The sequence below is a fragment of the Lissotriton vulgaris genome, chromosome 6 (genome assembly GCF_964263255.1).
Source record: "Lissotriton vulgaris chromosome 6, aLisVul1.2, whole genome shotgun sequence".
NCBI lineage: Eukaryota > Metazoa > Chordata > Amphibia > Caudata > Salamandridae > Lissotriton > Lissotriton vulgaris.
The window spans coordinates 875,906,218-875,922,839 of NC_141694.1; the positions used below are offsets into that span (position 1 = coordinate 875,906,218).

Here is a 16,622-nt window from a genome sequence, read left to right on the forward strand (position 1 = left end):
TGAAGATGCCACCGTTTTGTGCAATACCTCTACTCAACTGGAGTACTTTCTACTGGCTAATCCAGTAAGTGCTACCTCGTTGGGTAAATGATAGTGCTTTTCCTACATTGCAGCTGCGCAGGGCCAGAAGATTTGTCTCCACTGACCATGTGTGCCTGTAATTTTGCCACAGCGCCAAAAGGCACCGAGGTCAATTGAGTGAGCAGTCCATCATAGTTTGGAGGAAAAGTGACATAAATTCTGTCAAGTTGTCCTTTATAGCATTTCCATACCTACCCCAGTCAAAATGCCTAGGTCATTGCCACGACAGTGCACAATTATGAGGTGAGGAAGATTCAAAAACGATTTAACCAATGGCTTCAATTGGAGCCACGTTAACCCTCTCTGTCCAATCCATTTAATGACAACATTTGGTAAAGCTGGGTCTTTGTCCATGTTTCTGTTTTCTGCATACCTTTAGCCCCAGAAAATATAGCTGTGTCCTACAATCCACACTCTAAGCATCTCGAAGGGAGGTCTTGATGCACTCAGGTGGTCTCTGTATGTGATATGGCAGTTTGAGAATTAGATTTTTCTAAATTGGTGAATAAGATGCAGTTTTGAAAAAAAAAGAAATTATTCTTGGTTTAAAATCATTCTAGTCTGAAAGGAGGCCTGTGCTTTCTATAACCCAGCTGTCTAAGATAGTTAGGTTAGTCAGCCTTAAAATGCATATGTCTGACTGGCCATCCCAAGAACGCCTGCCAAGAAGAAATGTGCATTTTAAAGCGTGCAGCTCCCTGCTGCTGCCACTCTGCAGTGCTGGGCCTGCCCCGTCCTGACACTTAGGGGTCTATTACAATGGTTGGCGGAAAAAGTCTGCCCACCATCGCAGCATAAGATGGGACTGCCTGCTATGTGTGCCTCGGTTCCGCATACACAAATAGGTGCACCCGCCACACTAGCAGGCACATTGCGGCAGGCGGTTCTGTCAGCAGCTCCTGCGGCAATGCAATAAAGGCATTTGTGAATTTGCATGCACAACTTGGCAGGCACCGCGGTGTGCCTGCCATGTTGTGCATGCAAATGCAGGGGGTACTCCATGTGCCCCCCAACATCCTGGGGCCCCACAGCGGGCCCCCTACTGCAAAAACCACATGCCTTTTTGTAGCGGCATCGCCACCACGGAAAGCCTACATCCTGCATGCATTGTAATATGGATAGTGATGTCTAGCATACACCACCACCATATTCAATGCTTTTCCGCCCAAAGAGGCGGACGGTCTTCCCATCCGCCGCGGTACCCCCGCCATCGTAATATGGTGTGGGAAAATGGGAAGCGGAATGTGGGGGCCTGAGTTACGGTACAAATGATGCTCTTCGCTGAATCTTCTTGTACACCAATGCACAGCTTACTGAGGCTTCAGGAAAGGAGTGCATTTATCAAAATGCAGGATGTTCAAGTTGTCCGGTTCCACGTCTCTCGTGTACGCCACTTGTCTCAGCTTTGATGTGGATGTGAGTCGGGGTCAGTGAAGGCTGAAAGTCCAGTTCTTGAGTCCACAGCTTCAGGTTCCAACAGGAGCCTTGAAACTGCAGACCAGTGAAGTTGCTGTTGGTGCCTGTTTGCACAGGGTGGTCACTCCTTGACCACAAGGGAGATGTATTCCATCTTCCAGTCAGAATGGAACATCGAAGGTCCAAGATATGTCTTACAAAGATTCGACCAGGATAATCTAAAGTCCTGGGGACACAGCTCCTATACATATACTAAGAAAAGGGGGTTGGTTTATCTGACTAGGTCCCTCCTATGGGTGGACCTGAGAAGGGGGTGGTTACACCCCTTTCCCTTTGTCCAGTTTCGTGCCAGAGCTGGGGATGGAGTGCCACAGCACCGGTTTGAAATGGGCTATGCATGGTGCACCTTGTATGCCCAAGGCAGTGTTTAGATGCATTCACTGAATGCAGCCATCCCTGCCCCAGTACACAAAACCCATGTCTGGGGAGGTGCCCCCACCTCCCTGGACAGGAAACCTATTGTCCAGGCCACCCTTGCCGGAGTTTCGTCCAGCAACAGGAGGTCAGACTCGTGTCTGTGTCAGCAGCATCCATTTTGGGATGCTGAGGTTCTGTTTACCTTTTAGCGGGTAAAGCAGTAAACTACATGCATTTTCCCTCTAGAAGGGTGGAATGCTACCCCCGTCACCAGAATTAGTGGTGGGGTAGTATTCCAAAGTCTTTGACACCTTACACAACATGCTTCAACCGCGAGGATTATAATGCACTGAAGAGTATATGGTATGGCTATATCATAGAACAGCTATAAGGAGATGGTTCCGAAAGCTGCAGAGGGACTCAGCTCATGCCAGAGCAGCCTCTCACATAAACCCAAGCACTCTGCCTCTAGGATTGTCGAGGCCTACCATAGGAGTGGATTATAGGTGTATATGTGTCTAAATGTAAAGGTAGATATAGGTATACTATATCTAAGTAAGGGGTGATTACACCACCTTACCCAGGCTGTGTGACAGACCTGTGTTGTCAGTTTGGAAGGCTAACCAGTGGTGGCATAATACATGCTGCAACCCCAGGGAGGCCTAGGGTGCACCTATGCTCTGGGTACCTATGGAACACTATACAGGGGCTCACAAGGGTGACCCAGTAATCAATCTGGTACATACCTAAAGTACATGGAGTTCATTTTATAGAGAAAGCAGATAGCTTGGGGCCCTGAATAGCAGCGACCCAGGTCAATTAAGTCAAAAACCATCAAAACACCATGAAAAACGTTGGGGTAACCATATAGTCAGATTCCACCTTCCTACAGTACCTACAAGTTAGTACCTATGCAGAGTCTAAAGTTTAAGAGGAAGACTCTGTTACCCTCATCTGTAAAATGTACACTATCTGTCCTATAAATGCTATCCATATTGAAACGCAGATTGTTATGGTAAATGGAACCCATTCTATAATCTCGGAGAAAAGCAGAAACATTTATTGACATGTTTCCTAGCTTTCTCAATCTGTGAACAAAATTGATTGAGCCAGTTTCATTTCTGCCTTTGGTATATGTTTAAATAGGCAAAGGCAGTTTGGGGGAAAAGTGACATAAATTCTGTCAAGGTGTCCTTTATAGCATTTCCATACCTACCCCAGTCAAAATGCCTAGGTCATTGCCACGACAGTGCACAATTATGAGGTCAGGAAGATTAAAAAGGGATTTAACCAATGGCTTCAATTGGAGCCACGTTAACCCTCTCTGTCCAATCCATTTAATGTCTAAATTTGGTAAAGCTAGGTCTTTGTCCATGTTTCTGTTTTCTGCATACCGTTAGCTCCAGAAAATATAACTGTGTCCTACAATCCACACTCTAAGAATCTCGAAGGGAGGTCTTGATGCACTCAGGTGGTCTCTGTATGTGATATGGCAGTTTGAGAATTAGATTTTTCTAAAATGGAAAATAAGATGCAGTTTTGAAAAAAAAAAAATGATTGGTGGTTTAAAAACATTCGAGTCTGAAAGGAGGCCTGTGCTTTCTATAACCCGGCTGCCTAAGATAGTTAGGTTAGTCAGCTTTAAAATGCATACGTCTGACTGGCCATCCCAAGATGGCCTGCCAAGAAGAAATGTGCATTTTAAAGTGTGCAGCTCCCTGCTGCTGCCACTCTGCAGTGCTGGCCCTGCCCTGTCCTGACACTTAGGGGTCTATTGCAATGGTGGGCAGAAAAAGTCAGCCCGCCATCGCAGCGTAAAATGGGACTGCCCGCTATGTGTGCCGCGGTCCCGCATACACAATTAGGATGCACCTGCCACACTAGCAGGCACATTGCGGCAGGCGGTTCTGTCAGCAGCTCCTGCGGCAATGCAATAAAGGCATTTGTGCATTTGCATGTAAAGCTTGGCAGGCACCGCAGTGTGCCTGCCATGTTGTGCATGCAAATGCAGGGGGTAGCCATGTGCCCCAAAACCCCAACATCCTGGGGGCCCACAACGGGCCCCCTACTGCAAAAACCGAATGCCTTTCTGTAGCGTCAACGCCACCACGGAAAGCCTGAATCCCGCATGCATTGTAATATGGATAGTGATGTCTAGCAGACACCACCACCATATTCAATGCTTTTCCGCCCAAAGTGGCGCATGGTCTTCCCATCCGCCGCGGTACCCCCAACCATTGTAATATGGTGTGGGGAAATGGGAAGCGGGCGCGAGATAATGTCAGGTGGATCGCCACCACCATGCGGGTGTTGAGGATCTGTCTAACATTATGATAGACTCCTTAGTGTAATGTAGGGTAGCTGAAAAATAAAGCGATAATAAATACACTTTATTACCATTTTATTTCTCAGCTATTGGGTTTGTGGGGCGACGCTCTGCTGTTCAAATGGTGGCGCCGCCCCTGCTCAAGGCACTCTTGTGTTCTGTTGACAAACGAGAATGATTCAATCAAAAAACATGCATAAATAAATACATTTCATGGACTTCCAGTGAGCACAAATGTAATATGTAATCAGAATAAACATGTTAACTTTAGTAAATATCTTTTTCATTAAAAACAATGTGTATTCATTGATATAATGCTCCACTACCTTCGTTGTCCTTTAAGCACAGAATTTAAATACTTCTTTGCATAAATTTCTCGAAGAAGGGTGCTATAATTGTCAGTGAACACAGCGTCCGAACTGCGTTTGACTGAATTCTGGTCTTCCAAGGCATCGTTGCTGTTTGGGAAAAACATATGACAAAATACATATTTATTAAAAATGTGATATTACCAGTGCACTGTGAGATGTGTAGCGATGAGTGAAAATAAGCATGTAAAAACAACAATTGATGGACAGAATGCAGAACAATGTCATACATTCACCCCAGTACAGAGATCTGGGCCTAAATCCGTCGATTTTTTGTACTCCACACCACCCCAGTTCAGACAAAATAAGCATGTGCCAATTTTGTCGTGGTGCAGGTGAAGAAATTAGATGTAATTTGGCTAGTAATTTACATATGTTGCTTTATGAAAAACGTTGGATTTTATACTAGGTTGAACTGTAATAATTCACACTTCGCTATTTTTAATACACTACTTATGACACCAAAGCCTACCTAATTAGGCACAGGTGCCACACCATTTTTAATAAGCGTTCAAGCACTCAAGAATAAATACTTGTAGGGAGTAGTTTTGGCCCTTTTTAAACACACTTCTTGATAGTTATGCACACATAAAAGAAAATACTAACCAGCTCCACTGTAGTCAGGTGTCGCAGCACACCCTGTAGGCACTCGGCCTATGGGGTGGGACCCCGATGATGAAGCATGTCACCAACTAGGTTGGTGAGTGAGGGGTCTTCTATAAGGATATGCATTTTCCGATAACAGGTTGGGGCATATTGTGCTGACTAGAGCACAAGCCTAGATCCAGAGAAACATTTCTCTGCCTACGAGGGGATACTCCTCCATTGTTTTTATAATTCATCTAATATCTGTAACTCTAAATTCAACCCTTTGATTTCATCAAGATGTATGGTCTTTTGGTTCTCACTTACAAAATATAACCTGCATTTAACTCCAGTCAGACAGCCAAAGACAGCAAGAATTCACAACAAATGTGAAACTTGTCACTTTCATTCCTGTAATAGATAATAATATCTTTGAAGGATCTCCTTCTAAGTACCTTATAGAAACAGGACCACCAAATGCCCTACCGGACCGACCTACTTTCGTAGCTTACTTGACCTGTTGTTTAAGTGTGTAATGCCTTGGTGTCCCCATTTGTTTTTCAGGTTTGGTTTTATAAAACACATTTTGATTTAAATTACATATTATGTTAAAATATACTTATACTTTACGTCAGCCCTCTTCATCTATTGATCAGTGGTATCATTCCCATTTTTCTTCCACCCTTTAGAGCATACTGCGTGGGGCAATGGGTCATGCCACTTCAGATATTTGCTAACTTCACGTTGAGTTGAAGTAATTCACTTTAGTGCCGAGTACTTCTATGGCAATGCATGCTATCTGCTCTGAGCCAATGTGTTATTTCATACATGTGAGTGCCCAGAAGCTCAACCCAAACTTGAAGCTACAAACACTAGCACAAAACAAAACAAACATTGATATAGCCATGAGGCTGAGAGCCATTTCTGGACCAACTGCTTTTGCCAATGCTTGTTTTCTATGTGCCTACTAGAGTGGATATCCTTTAGTGAAGAAGGGAAAGCAAGGACTGTGCCAAGTTGCCCATTTTTTAAAAGAGTTCATGAATTTACAAGGTCGGTTTGGATGAGAGAGGAAATAAACAGTAATGACGAAAACATGGCATTTCTTATTCTGGAATGTATTAATTCCCTGAGAACATGTCACTTTCATTACATTTGCTAATAGCAGATGAGTGCTGCCAAACTACTCTGAGAGAGACCTTGTAATCATAATCTGAGGGAGTGCAGTGAAGATTTATAAAAATAACTTGACTGCGATTCATGTATATGGGACAGTGTTCCACTCACATAAAATGATGTCAACTGCCCCCTAATTGTGCATACCACAAGTCACTGAGGTGTTCTATTGCTGTATCGACACATACAGGTGGGGACCAAACAATAGATTTACTGAGGACTTGCGTTGCCCTAGCGTGACGAAAGTTGTCCAAAACCTGGGAAATCCTTATCTGTGATTTACTAAGCAACGCAAAACAACATTGCGTTGTTTAGAAAGCTCTGCCTTGTTTTAATTTATGTTGGGTAGGCATTAAATGGTTGGAGCATGGGCATTTCCGTGCATCCACGGATCTATTTTGATGCAAAACCATATTTACAAAGTCTTTTAAACCTGGTTTTGCACAAAAATCCCTACCTGAAAGACGCATAAAGAGAAGAATTTAAAGAAATATCTTTAGTTCGCCTCATTAATTCCTCTTTCTACATGTGCTGCATTCTGCAGCACACGCAGAAAGAAGAATATGCCTCCATCGATTGCTTTTGTGCACATATGAATATGCATTTAAGCATTGCTTTTGCACAGGAAGGTGTGCCTTGGTGCACAAAAGTAATCTTGCCAGTAACGCAGTCACCCTTGCACTATGGTGCATGGGTGGCTGCGTTGATGTTAGGTAGCACACGATGCGCCAACACAGTGGGAGAGCAGAAATTCTCCATATCTTTGTAAATATAGAACATTTCTGCCCTCTCCCTTTTACAGGAAGCAACACAGCAAGTTGCATTGCTCCATTGCCTATTATATCTGTCCTCAAATATTCTTATTAGGTCATGGAGCTCTGAGTTAACGGAAATAGTTGATTGATGATTATATGTAAGTAAGTGATGCTCTCCCTGCAGTGGCGGCAGCCACAAAGAAAAAGTGGTGATCGTGGGATAGGAGAGGATGGAGAGGCATGGAAGGGGAGCACTGGGGGAGGGACTTTAATACTAATAATTTAACTTAATCTTATACTATGAGAGCAGTGTGGGGATTGGCCTGAGTAAGCTCAAATAATGCTCAGCTCAGGACAAGTTGTCTGTACAGTTTCTCCAGCCTGGCTGTTTCCTACAACTGAGTACAACTGAGTTAGAGAAACCTAAATGTGCATGTGTATTTGTCTGGCCTGCTACGGCGGCCAAACAAACATGCCCACTTAGAAGTGCACGTAGTACTCCTTCTCCCCGCTAACATGGCCACAGCGCTGCCCCTTTCTACTACATGCTTGCTTAGCTAGTAACTGAAAATAAAGCTGTGGTGTCTTCCACAGGAATAAAAGAGGAAAGTTGAAGATATCTTTCAGGAGCAATTTATTAGCCTCATCCACAAACAGCCAAAACGTACAACTGCTGAGAATTCACATTACATTCTCCATTCTAAGAATAGTCACAAAGAAGAGATCTAAATTCTATAAGGAAGCAAGAGCTTGTATGCAAAGTATGACATTACACATCTCCCTTCTTTACAACAGCAATAAACACAATTAAAAGAATGAAGAAGAAGAAGAGAAAAGAAAGAACAACTTAATATTCCTAATAGCGAAAACAAATAAGATTATACATAATCTTTCATATAAGACGGTGCTCTGCGTAGTCTTTGACTTCTCATGCGACAAGCAGGTGGATTGCTAGAACAGGAAAGAGGAAGATTAGCAGTGCCAGAGGATTCACAGACAGGATCAATGTCACCTTGAGAAACATTCCTTGATCTAACCACAACTACACGACTTCTATTCCAAATCCTCCCATCTTGTGTCTTGATGGCATTGCCAAAAACTTTAATGACAGGTCTAACATTGGTATATTTAGACCATGATCTTCTTCCAACAGGTGCTTTTATTTTGACAAGATCACCTACTTTAACTTCCTGAAATTGAACACATTTTTTTTATCAAAATACATTTTTCTACAAGCTTGTTTTTCTAATTCCCTCTCCCTCCAAGCACCAACATGATTGTCAACGAACCCCTTGTTTAAATTCATCCAACCAGGACACCACATTGTGTTAGGAACTCTACCTTTGAATAATTCAAAGGGAGATTTACCACTGGTAGAGTGAGGGGAACAACGGTAAGCCTCAATTCTTTCCTTAAGTGCTTCTTTCCAATTTAAACCATTGGCTCTTGCAAGCTGAATGCATTCTTTTAACGTTCTGTTGACCCTCTCAACTGCACCATTGGTTTCAGGGTGGTATAACGAAGAACGTTTGTGCACAATACCACATTTATTAAGATATGCATCAAATACAGCAGAACAAAATTGAGGACCATTATCAGATAAAATACTGTTGGGAAAACTCTCTCTCATGAAAATTTCAGACAAAAATCTGATAAAAAAATCAGATGTTATGTCACTTACGGCACTCACTTCAATCCAACGTGAATATAAATCAATCAAAACAATCAAGTAAGGAGTGTCAGAGACACCCGTAAGAGGACCTAAAATATCAATAGCTAATTCATCCCAGGGATGATTAGGTAAATCTCTGCAAACCATGGGCATCTGTCTGGTTTTCAGAATTTTGTCACTAGCGCAACATTCAACACAGTCCCTAACCATGCGTTCTATTTCTAAATCCATTCCAGGCCACCAAAATTGAGTGCGCAACATTTCCTTAGTTTTCAATATACCTAAATGGCCAGTGTGTGCATGTACCAATAATCTTTTCCTTAAAGTAGAGGGAGGCACAAGTCTCAAACCTCGTGTCAACATGCCATCAGTTATGGATAATTCCTGAGAGACTAGAGACCATGGCTTTTCCAAACGTTTATTATCCCTTAGCAAGGATAATACTTTAACTAACTCCTCATCCTTTAGCAATTCATCCTTCCACTCATCTTTTCCTACAACACCCTCAGTGACCTCACAAACATTGAGAAAATCATCTTCATCAACAAACACCTCATTATTACATAGATTATCACCTTTTACTAGTCTCAAAAAACAATCAGCAGCTTTATTGGAAACGCCCGGTAAGTATTGTACCTCAAAATTAAACTCCTGCAAAGATATAATCCATCTTCTAATCCTAGAGGAGATAGAATCCAAACCCTTCTTTCAAAAAACTTCCTTCAAAGGTTTGTGGTCTGACTTAACAACAAACTTAGTACCCCAAATCAAATTCTTAAATTTTTTTAGAGCCCAGAAGATAGCTAATGACTCTTTCTCAATAACTGAGTAATTAAGTTCCGGTCCACGAAGACACCTTGAGGCACAAGCAATAAGAGAATCATAACCATGTTTATTTTGTACTAATACCGCTCCCAGACCTTTGTCACTTGCATCAGTAAACACATACGTTGGCAAACCCGGAACAAATGCCTGAAGACAGGGAGCTTTCTTCAACTCCTCTATAATCTCAACAAATTCTTTTCTACAGTCATTCGACCACTCAAATATAACATTTTTTGCAGTAAGTCTTCTTATATTTTTTGTTTTATCTGCAAAATGTAAAATAAATTTCCCATAGAACTCTACCATGCCAAGAAATGATAGTAACTCATCTCTACTAACTGGTTCAGCCATGTTATCAATGGATGTAACTAAATCTGACTTTGGAAATACGCCTTCACTCTTAATGCAGTGCCCAAGATAGTTCACTTCCTCTAAACCAAACTTGCACTTCTCCTTCTTAAGAGACAAACCAGCTTCAGACAACCTTTTCAACACATCACACACCCGTTCGTTATGTTCTAGCATGTTGGCACCATAGATTAATAAATCATCTTGGTAGAATTTCACCCCCTGAAGACCTTTAAGTATATGTGCCATTATTCATTGAAATACTGAAGCAGCTGATATTAAACCAAAAGGCATCCTTTTAAATTTAAACGTTCCCATGGGGGTTATAAAATCAGTCAAATCTTGGCAAGAGGCATCTAGTTCCACCTGGTGGTAGGCAGAAGCCAGATCCAAGGTGGTAAAGTACCTTGCACCTTCCAATGTACCCACAATCTCATCGATGTTGGGCAACGGAAATCTGTCTACCACTACCTCTTTATTTAAAGCCCTTAAATCAATACATAGGCGAATTTCGCCAGTTGGCTTCTTAGCTATAACAATGGGAGCCAACCATTCTGTTGCTTCTACCGGTTCTATAATATTGTTCTCAATCAGCTTCTCGATCTCTTTCTGTACTTTTTCTTGTTCATCTAAAGGAATCCTTCTTACCTTTGCTATTATGTGGATTGCATTCCTTTTTAATTTTATGCAATGTTTGTAACCTTTTAAACAACCTAACTTTTCTTTGAATACATTTGGAAATTTCCATGCAAACATTTCTGACAAATCTTCCACCTCTTGTATTTGCACCTGAGGTGAGGCATTCGGATTAAGTGTAACACCTAAATCTCGCTGATGTCTCCAACTAATTAAGGAATCACCCACATTTGTAACATATATCTTACCAGGAATAATGCGACTTCCCAATTCAATAGTAGCCATGAAATAACCTAATATTTTAATTGGTTTCTTGCCATAACCGAAAGGTATGATATCGCTTTTGAAAAGTTTAACATTCTTTCCAAAAGTCTTATGTAATAATTCTTCATCAATCATGGTAATATGGGAACACGAATCAAACTTAAACTCAATTATGGCATCATCCACTTTCACTAAATGTGAGGGATGTTCTAATGGACCACCATTGACTTGGAAAGTTACAGTTTTCACCTGGGGTTGAGACCATTTTCTACTCACATTGTCCTTCTTGTTGCTCTTAGTTTTACAGCACTTTGAGAAATGTCCCCTTCTACCACAATTATTACAAATGGATTTCAGAGCAGAAAAATTGGGAGAGTTAGCTAGATGACCAATATTCCCACATCTAAAGCAAGAAAATTTGTTAGAAACATTGAAGTTTGCATTGAAACTATTCATTCCATTATCATTTCTTTCACCAGACATTTTTTCTTCTTTCTTTACTTGACAGACAACTTCTTCAACTTTAGGTTCATTTTTCTTTTTCGGCTCAGTCATCTTTTCCTTTTCTCCTTTTAATTCATCTACGCATTTTGTCATATGTTCAACCTGCTTTGCTATAACCAGAACTTCTTCCAATGGTGGTTCATCTTTCAACCATAGTTCCTTTAGAATGCTGTCATGAGCACATTTCAAAACAAATTGATCCCTTATTCTTTCCTCCAAGGTCTGTCCAAACTTACAAGATGAGGCCAACTTTCTTAGTGCAGAAACATAGTCTTCAACTGACTCATCCTTTTTTTGCCCTCTTAAACCAAAATGGTATCTTTCCATTACTGTACTCAATCTAGGAAGATAATGTTGATCTAATTGTTCAATGGCTATCTCGTACTCATTCAAATTTCTTTGTTCAGATGCTGTGAGTTCTGGTAAATGTTCCAAGACATCTTGACCTTCTCCTCCTAAACAGTGTAACAATAATGAATGTTTTCTTTCTGCACTCAAGTTTGTGCCACATACCCTTGCATAGTTTGCAAATATTTTTTTCCATTTTTGCCATTTCACATTTCGCTCTCCAGGACTTGTCAAAAAAAAGTGGGTTGTGTTACATTCTGCATTTTTTTTTAAATTAGACTTTTCCTTCTTAAATGAATTGAAATCCTTCGTTTAGTCTTTCTTGTAATTAGAATTTGAATGTCCCTTGTAATAATAAAGAGAAAGAACTCTCTTGTAAAGATTCTTTAAAGAAATCCTATTCCAATTGTGAACTGTTGTGCAATAATGACTTTCTTCCTTACAGTTTAATCCTCTTTTATTTTTAACTGTTTATGTCATAATGCCAAATCAAACACTGACGCGCTGAGCTTGTTCTTTTGTAAAGAGTTTTCCTATTGTTGAAATTCTGCAAGCGTCATAATGCTCATTAAATTACCGACGCGCAGGAATTCCTGTCTTGTAGCGTCTGCTCGTTCTATTAGAACACAAGTCAATTACACGGGAAGCAGACCGTAATACGTCAATGACACGCACTGTATGCGTCATTGAAACGCACGGCCATTGACCTGCATCGTTCAAATCCAAGCGCGAGTGTATGTGCGAGTGCTGTTCAAACTGTTATTGAACGCGCCGCGTCTAAAACATTATATTTCTTTTAGTTATTTTAAGTCCCTTTTTATAAAAAACCTCCCGCTGCACTCCTCACTGTACGATCTTTTCTTCAAACGTGGTGATGAACTTAATGAGCAGCCGCTGGGAAGACAACGCTTCCTTTGATGTTAAAACAGGCGCTGGATAAGTGACGGGTCGGGGACGGCTGTGTGTTGAGGGGGAGAGGTAGGATGATCGTCGCCAGTATAAATGTGGTGTCTTCCACAGGAATAAAAGAGGAAAGTTGAAGATATCTTTCAGGAGCAATTTATTCGCTTCATCCACAAACAGCCAAAACGTACAACTGCTGAGAATTCACATTACATTCTCCATTCTAAGAATAGTCACAAAGAAGAGATCTAAATTCTATAAGGAAGCAAGAGCTTGTATGCAAAGTATGACATTACAAAAGCGATGAACAGTATATTAGGCTTTGTGTAGGAGCTGACTGTGAGCCAGTAGAGAGACGCTCCTCTGCCATTGCGGAGGAGCTGCCCGTGCCTCCATGAAACTATTTCAAGGTCATCTTTGTTTACCCCGGAGATCAATTACGGTTTCCCTGGTTCGGTCAAAGTATATAATTAAGTACTGGATTGTGTTTAGCATTCTGGAACTTCTAGGCCTTCTAGGCCTGAACAACGCACAATGCAAACAAAATAAGCCATAGCAACCTTAATTGGTCTGGCAATTGCTGCCAACTTTTTCGCTTTACAAGTCATGGTTTGATTTAGAATTTGATTTTGTAAACGTTTATTACAAAAAGCAATGAAAAATGTGTGGTCACGCAGATACACATTTGCATATACAGGATTCTATCTGGAAATGGTATCCATAACTAAACATGTTTCATGCACACATTTCAGCAGTCATCTTTGATTGGTTCTAAAGTGTATTTAATAATAGGAGTCTCTTGGAGAACCACAAAGCAGAGGGGAGGGGAGAATCTAGTACCAATATCTGGGGAACATCCAGGAACTCACAAAGTAAAAAAATAACTAATAGAACGTTACAGGTATTTTTTCCAAAAGGACCCCATAGCACACAAGAGCATGACATGGAAGGGGACTACTTTAGTATGTAATTGCATAGTGTGCATGAGCAGAATGCTGTCACTCAGAGTAAGGTAAAGCAGTGGCTGAAGTGGGCTGACACCTTGCCACATGCATTATGCTGTGAGGGCTGGAACAAAAAGCTGAATTGCACAAAGACCAGTGAAAGAAATGAGCTGATCAGAAGCCTCTATAAGTAAGAATTATATATAAATATAAATAAATAAATGAATAAATATATATATCGAGCGATGTAGGTTCACCTTGGGAATGCCAGTTGTTGTTTCTGTCCCAGGAAAAAAAACAACGAATCCAAAATTGCTGGCAAGAGGTACTTTATTCAAGTGAAGGTCACAGCAGCGCTGACAGATGACGCGTTTCGGGCGGGTGCCCTTGCTCACATAAAAAATATTTCCCATAATGCCTCTTTTTAAACCCCTTCATATACACCATGTGATGCACACATAATAAATATAAAGGAAATACTTATAGGTCACATTTCACTACAATGTAAAGTGCCTTTGATTACGTATGTAAATAGTTGGATAACATTGTCATTATTTCAATCAGTTGTTAACTTTTCATTTGATATCAGCATAAATGCTTGTTTTCATTCATTGTATCAAAACCGCAATAAAGTGCAATGTGCAAATATCCTTTTCGTATGTGCAAAGAAATGCCAATAAATATTTTCATGCAATGTCCCCAAAATGTTTTTATATGATTTATCCCATTCATAATATAAATATATATAAAATCAACTTTCTTAAAACATGCAGGAAATCCAATGCCTTTGTCTACCAGAACCAGTTTAAAAACATACTAAAAACTGTTATGTTTAGGTAGAAAAATATATATATGTAATTTCATTTAAAATTTACATTTATCAAAGTGCAATGGCGTGATGTAAACTAGACACTCTCCTGTGCAACTTACGCAAAAAATTGTGCAATATCAAGCAAAGTATTTAAATGCAGTTTTGTAACCTCCTATTCCAAAGCCAACTAGTTACACATTCGGGGACATCAAGTGTCGATGGCAACCCCAACTAGTTACACATTCGGGGACATCAAGTGTCGATGCCAACCCCTATGTGACCTATTTTCAAAAAGAATACCATAAAGTGACTGTAATGTCACAGGGAGAACCCAAATTCTCCCCTGTTATTTACAGTTTAAAGTAAAAAAAGGGAAAAAAGAGAAAAAGTCTAATCTGGGCGTCGGCGTGAGACATAGTTTAAATATATGGATTCATTATGGGTGGCTGGCCGGAAGCACCTCTCACAACCTTAATATCGCTATGCAGTATGATTACATATATTGTGACTACGGAATCTGTAGAGTGTTATCCTCATAAAAAATTATACAGATCTTCCGTAGTGTTGAGTCCATTCGGGACCTTAGAATCTAATTCTAAGATCATTTTGGACTCTAATTGTCTAAGCATCCTATCACGGTCTCCGCCCCTTCTAGGTTTGGGTACTGAGGTGATGACATAATAGCTAAGACACTGGAGGTTGTTGTTATGTACACTCTTAAAGTGTCTAGCTACAGGATAGGAGCTATCGTTGTTCACGATTGCTCTGATATGCTGCAATATCCTGGCATGCACTGGTAGTTTGGTGCTTCCCACATACCTGAGATCACACGTGCATGCCAGGACGTAAACAGCATACTCTGTTTTGCAATCGTAATGTCCTTTAATAGATTGTGGTACTGGACTGAATGGAGTGTAATACTGCTGTGTGTTTACTCCAAATTTGCAGGCTCTGCAGCTGCTGCATTTATAGAATCCCATTCAAGGTGGAAACCAGGGTTTTTTTGTGATGGGTAATTCGGGGCAAGGTTTGGAGATATGCATACGTAGGGAGGGTCCCCTCCGAAACGTAATCTCTGGCCGTGCTGGTAAATGATGCGATAGTACTGCATCTGTTTGGAGAATAGGCCAACTTTTACTCAGAATAGACCGGATTTTTCTGTCCTGGCCACTATATGCAGTAATGAATCTAATAGGAGATTCAGCCGAATCTCCTACTGGGACCCTATTTGCCTCCACTGGTGAAAACAGGGTTTCTCCTGCTCTAGATTTCATTTTGTTGACTGCTTTTGTGAGTATGGTCTCCTTATAACCTCGTTCCCGAAATCTATCTAATGCTTGGGCTGTACATGTGTTGAGCTCATCATCAGTGCTACAGATTCTCTTCACCCGAAGAAGCTCGCCATATGGAATGTTATCAATAACGTGGCGAGGGTGGGCACTTGTTGCATGTAGGGTTGTGTTACCTGATGTGTCCTTTCTGTGCAATGAGGTGGCTAGGTGTCCTGCTGTGTGAAAGACCCTGACGTCTAAAAAGTCCACCGATGTTTTACTAATGTTATTTGTGAACCTCAGATTGTGTTCATTATTGTTTGGGGCCACAATGAACTCTTTGACACTTTCTTCATTGCCCGTCCAAATTAAAAACACATCGTTTATAAAACGAACCCACATGACTACATTGGTAGCAAACACCGCCCGGTGTGTTTCCATGAGGAACCGCTTCTCCCACCAGCCAACGTGTATTTTTTGCACTTTATAATGTCATCTATTCATTGCCCACTTGGTCTTAATTGTCGGTTGTACATAGCGTATTTTTACATATTTTACATCTTTTACCTGAAGTGACTAAATATTTTATTTAAGTCTGGGTAATATTGAGCCAAATTTACAATCGATTGAATCATTACACATGAGATACAACCACATGATTACATCATGTGGATATTGTAAATGATGTCCATTATGCTATGCACAATGAGATTTCCCAGCCTTAGCGTGTATGAAAGGACGACAGGGAAGCGATTGATGAAAGGTACTTCTTTTTAAACAAAATACAGTTTTTAAGAAAAATGATGTAATGTTATATATCCAAAATACGCAGACTCTTTTATGTCTATGATGACGCACAAAACGTAACTTGCACAAATTTGCACTGTCACTTTAAATACTTTGTCAGCACTCCATAGCGTGTCATGTGATCAAGGGCAGGGGAGGCCAGAAACGCGTCATGGCGGAGGTGCA

The 16,622-nt window shown here is 40.8% G+C and overlaps 1 protein-coding gene across 1 annotated transcript in view; it reads right to left on the minus strand.

Moving 5' to 3' along the window:
* LOC147708104 (VIP peptides-like) overlaps window positions 1-16,622 on the minus strand; it is a 274,826-nt gene that overhangs the window by 106,915 nt on the left and 151,289 nt on the right. The window contains exon 2 of the mRNA XM_086925304.1: window positions 4,567-4,698. Coding sequence (XP_086781430.1) covers window positions 4,567-4,698 — 132 coding nt within the window. The remainder of the gene's footprint in view (window positions 1-4,566; window positions 4,699-16,622) is intronic.